Source organism: Cornus florida, unplaced genomic scaffold (genome assembly GCF_030987335.1).
Source record: "Cornus florida cultivar Cherokee Brave unplaced genomic scaffold, ASM3098733v1 CherokeeBrave_3.0.0_Hap2_Chr07, whole genome shotgun sequence".
Lineage (NCBI taxonomy): Eukaryota > Viridiplantae > Streptophyta > Magnoliopsida > Cornales > Cornaceae > Cornus > Cornus florida.
The window spans coordinates 65589075-65594559 of NW_026775577.1; the positions used below are offsets into that span (position 1 = coordinate 65589075).

General features: G+C 41.0%; 1 protein-coding gene across 1 annotated transcript; it reads right to left on the reverse strand.

Moving 5' to 3' along the window:
• Nucleotides 1–1040: 1040 nt before the first annotated feature.
• Nucleotides 1041–5105, reverse strand: LOC132267276 (systemin receptor SR160-like). Its single transcript, XM_059768401.1, has one exon. The coding sequence runs from the start codon at nucleotides 4964–4966 to the stop codon at nucleotides 1349–1351; it is 3618 nt and encodes a 1205-aa protein (XP_059624384.1). The 5' UTR covers nucleotides 4967–5105; the 3' UTR covers nucleotides 1041–1348.
• Between the last annotated feature and the right edge of the window lie 380 nt (nucleotides 5106–5485).

Genomic DNA, 5485 nt, shown 5'->3' on the forward strand with positions numbered 1-5485 from the left:
ATTGGTTCATAATGGTTCATAAAAACTGTTTTATGGTTTTAATTTAAATTAAATACCAAAACTGTTTTAATCCATTATGAAGCCCAGCAAACAGGCCTAATTCGGCCATCTTAATAAGCCCAGGAATAAAATTAATATCCAATCACACAAGCCCAATTTCGTTTAATAAAAAATTAAACATATTTCACAATTAAGCTCGGGAAATCCCATACTAGGCTTATTTAAACTTAAATTGGTTTTAATAATTTTCCGATATGGGACAAATATTTCTTACATTTTGCAAACCCATTTAGACTTTATCAAACACCTTACCTTATAGTTAATTTCTCATTTACTCTGAAACGGATTTGAGAAAGTAAATATACCACGTTCATCTCCTTGCAGTGAGAAATGCATTTGTCTATAGATCCGCAAAAAATTCTTAACAGAATCTATTCAAAATCTCTTCCAAAATTTATGTTTTTAATGTCCCTGTTTCCAACACAAACCACCCTCTATGTACCCCATAATACTCGTGATGCCATGATGTCCATGCCCCCTCTCAGTTTCAATCTTATCAAAAGTTGAGTCGGGTCAATTTTCCGCGTGTAACCTCCTTCACTAACCATTGCTTTCCATTTATAGTTGAGAATGCCAAATTCTCGCCCAAATACACACACATATATATTGATGTTAATCCACCCCCCATCACCATCACTTAGGGAATACTTGTGCCTTTCAAGAATAAATTCTTAATATATATATATATATATATATATATATATATTTCACTAATAAAATTGAAAGGAGAGGAAAAGGAAACAGTGGAATATGAAACTTGGCGAGTATAAAGCTTAAAGAGCCTATTATTTATCATATCCACAAAGAGAGGTGTATGAAATAGTAATTAATTAATTGCATTTCAATGGAGCAACATGTTGTGACATTTTATAAACAGAAATAAAGTAAGCTAGGAATATGGTAAGAGGACAGAGAACACATGATGTACCATGAAGAAAGGGCCAAAAAAGCCCTTCACATAGTCACCATCAATGAGGTCATAGATCCAACAGCTTCTTTTGAGGATTAGATCTGAATCTAATGTTCAGTTTCAAAGACGAACTAACAACAAAATCAACTACAACAGATTCGGGCTACCATATGTACAGTGTTACAAAAAGTTAAACAAACTTTTTATGTATAACAACATTAACTAATGGTACATACATGAACTGGTACCAATACACGAGAGATTTTTATGCCATTTTAAAGTGGTAAAAGAGAGGAAAAAATTGGGAGCTCAATAAATAAATCATCACTCCCTTCTTCCTTTCAAAGAATTTTTTGGAAAATTGCAGAAGTGAAACACCTACTGCTTGCCCAGCTCAGTGTCCTCTTTTATGCTCATTTCTATCCCTCCAACTGCACTAAAACTTTGATCATCCGCGGCAATGGAGGATGAGGAATCAATCCCAGACCCTGCTTGGATTTCCTTGAAAATTGCCATGACTTGAATCATGGTGGGGCGTCGCCATGGCCGGTCATCCAAGCAAGCACAAGCTACCTTCAAGTGCTGCAGCAGCTCAATCTCTAAGCTGGGGTCTTCCTTCATTAGCTCTAGATCAAAGACATCACTTATTTTCATCTTGGCATGCTGCTTCACCCACCCCACAAGATTATTGTCACCAAAGTCAGCTGAATCCGTTGGCTGTTTCCCGGTTAACAACTCGAGCAAAACTACACCATAACTGTAAACATCACCTTTCGTTGAGCATCTAAAGCTCTGATAGTATTCAGGAGGAACATAACCAGGAGTGCCAGCTAGTGTGCTGACACTCAAGTGCGTGTCCATTGCGCTCATCATCCGTGCCATACCAAAATCAGAAACCCTAGCTTCCAAATTCTCATCGAGCAGTACATTGCTCGATTTCATATCCCTGTGAATTATATGAGGAATGCAATTATGATGAAGGAATGCTAATCCCCTTGCAGCCCCAATCGCAATTTTCCTCCTTGCAGCCCAATTTAATTTGATCCCAATATTCTTCCGGTCATGTAAAACATCTTCAAGGCTCCCATACTTCATGTACTCATAAACCAAAAGCCTTTCTTCTCTCACCTTGCAGTACCCCAAAAGAGGAACGAGGTTTCGATGCTTGATCTTCCCAATGGTTTCCATTTCAGCAGTGAATTCCCGGTCACCCTGGCCACTAATGTGTATTAGTTTCTTGATTGCTACAATGCTACCATCTTTCAATTGGGCTTTGTAGACATCACCAAAGCCACCAGAGCCTATAAGGCTGTCATTGTGGAACCCATTCGTAGCTTCAAGAAGATCAGCAAAAGTGAGCTTCCGGAGGGGCTTTTCAAATGTCGCCAGGTTGATGCTCAATGCCTCCTGAACACTGGTTAGCTTCCATGCGGTATTTGCAGTACCTGAATGGGAATTACCATCAATATAAGCTTCCAGAGAAGCCTCCTTCTTTTTCCTCCTTTTATTGGTTTCCACAGCAACTATTATCAAACCAAAGATGCAGAATAGAGAGAACAACAATCCCATTGCCACGCTCCCTGCAAGAGATGCTTGTCTCCTATGAGACTTCTGATGCTGGCTGTTTCCGGAGTTAGAAGCCCCGCAAGTTGGAAGAGGATAGCCACAAAGGCCTGAATTATTCATGAATCCGGAAACCGGAAGTGTATCAAATGGAGGCACTTGAGGAATAATCCCCGAGAAATTGTTGTTCGACAGATCAATCTCGCTAAGCAATGAAAGGCTAGTCAAGGATTGTGGAATTGACCCATTGAACCTATTATAGGATAGATCAAGAATGGCTACATTATTCAAGCCATCGAGCTCTTCAGGAAGCGGACCAGAGAGATCATTGTGCCCCAAATTCAATACAGAGAGATAGTGCATGGACCCAAGCTCCTTTGGAATACTACCATCCAACATATTGTAAGAAAGATCAAGAAAAATCATTGACCCGTTGTGATTGAAAGTGGGCCGAATAAAGCCATTGTACACTCTAGTAAAGTTGCAGGGATGCCTTGTAGAGATTCTATTCAACTGTTCCGGTCTGATTCCTTCAAACTCAAGCAAGTTCCCAGCTCCATGACACTGCCTACTACCATCATTCTTGATATAAGCATATCGCTTTCCAGTGAGCAATGACACCGAAATATTGCCAGATTGTTTGAACAAAGCAGGAGGAATAGTCCCACTCAACTTATTGGTGCTGAGATCCAACCATAGCAGGCTACGACAATCCCCAAGCTCCGGTGGAATGCTTCCAGAGATCGAGTTGTTTCCAAGCTTGATAATCACAACGTTAGCCAAGCGGCCAAGGCTGGCCGGAATTTCACCACTCAACCGGTTGTTGGACAATGAAATCCAATTCAAATTAGTACAATCGCCCAAACCAGCTGGAATTGTACCCTCCAATTCATTGAAATCAAGAATCAAATTCTCCAGTGTTTGGATGTACATAAGCTCTTTTGGGATCTCCCCATGAAGCTGATTCAACCAAATGATCAAATCTTTCAGCTTCGAGAGCGACCCCAAGCTAGAGGGAATCGTCCCATTGAGGAAATTGAAGCTCAGATCAAGCGAAACCAACTCCGAACAGTTACTCAGACTCTCTGGGATTGGACCATTGAAATTATTGTTCTGAAGATAGAGCACTTTCAAGCTCTTTCCATGGCCTTGACCACAAAGTTCCCATGGAATAGAACCAGAAAGATTATTAGAACTCAAATCCAAAGCCTCCAAATATGGCAATTTGGAGAGTGAATCAGACAACCCACCATCGAAATTGTTGAATGACAACACCAAAGTCCTCAAATTGGTGAGATTGAGAAGGGTATCAATTGGTAGCTCACCAGAGAAGTTGTTATTAGATATGTCAAAAAGTTGCAAAGAAGAGCATGAACTAAAGCTTTCAGGAACAGTACCATACAATTTGTTCTCAGAAATATCCAACTCTACTAAGCTCGAACATAAATCAGTGACATACCATGGTATCTCGCCGTGAAAATCATTGCCGGAGAGGTACAGCATCTCTATGCTCCCACTCGGAATCTTCGGAATCGCACCCGAAAACAAGTTCTTGGTGAGGTTCAAGAATCTAAGGCTCCTGCAGCCGGAGAGGACGGTGCTAATGTCGCCGGAGAATTTGTTCGACGACAAGTCTAGATGCTGCAGAACAGAGCAGTCGCCGAAAGTAGGAAAAGTTGAGCTGAAATTGTTCTGAGAGAGATCGAGATGTTCCAAGGTAGGACACTTGGACATCGGAATAATATTTCCAGCGACTTTGTTCCCCTTCAAGGACAAGTATCGGAGGTTGCCGCAGCCGCCGGATAACAGCCAGGGGAGGACGTTTTCGCCGGAAATCCGATTGTTGGAGAGATCAAGAAACTCTAAATTGAGGTTTAGACCAGTGGAGGCACCAACTGTGAAATCGAGGTTGTTCTTGGAGAGGTTAAGAGTCTTCAAGCTCGAGCAAGATGACAAGCTCGAAAGCTCCGAAATCGGACCGGAGAGGCCATTTTCGGCGAGATCTATGGAGCTGAGAGACTCACTGCATCCTTTAGCAACCCATTTGAGCGAACCAGTGAGGTTTGTGCTCTTCAACCAAAGGGTCTCCAAATTGGGAAGAGTAATGAGATAAGAACAAACAGACCCAAAATTGAGATTCAGATGAACAAAGCTTAGATCTATGGATGATACTCTGAAGTTCCTGCATAATACTCTAGTGAAATTACATGGGTTGTTGTTGGGAAGCCAATTTTGGAGTGCGTTTGAGTTTGGAAGGGAAGCTTTGAAATTGAGAAGTTGCTGTGAATCTTTGGAGAGTCCAGTAATGAAAGCTGATGAAGCTTTCAGAGAGAAAAAGTTGAGAGAGAGAAGTAGTGTGACACATAAGAAGAGATTGTTTGAGGTGAGAGAGTGGTAGTGGTGGTGATAGTGGGGACTATTGAGGGTTTTCATCTTCACTTCTCAGGTGGGGAGGGACTGGGTTTGGTTTTCTTAGGCTTTCATTTCAGCTCTGCCATTACAGAGTCTAGAGAGAGAAAGTGATATTTTGTGTTTTAGAGCGAGAGCGAGAGAGAGAGAGAGAGAGAATCAAAAGATCGGAGTAAGGAGGGTAAGAAGGGTATATATCGGGGAGGGGATGAAGAGGGAGTGGTCACAGCTGTCCATCACATGCCATGTGGCCCACACTCTTTTCTCTCTCTCTCTATCTCTAACTTTCTTTCCATATCTAATTATATATATGTATGTATTTTCTCACTCTAAAACAAGCTGTTTGTCTCTCTAGCTTTCTGCGTACGTGCGATAATGGATGGACCCATCACTGTCCATGTAATTGTCTTTGTTCACAATCACGAGGATTAATTAAGGAAGTGATTAAAGCACTTCAAGTTATATGATTCTTCTTCCACCTTTATCATTCTAGAGTGAGAGAAGAAAAAAAAAATTAATAAATATGTATACACCTAAATTCTT

Excerpts from the sequence above, each read along its gene's own strand:
- LOC132267276 (XM_059768401.1), bottom strand. The coding sequence starts at position 4,966 with ATGAAAACCCTCAATAGTCCCCACTATCACCACCACTACCACTCTCTC.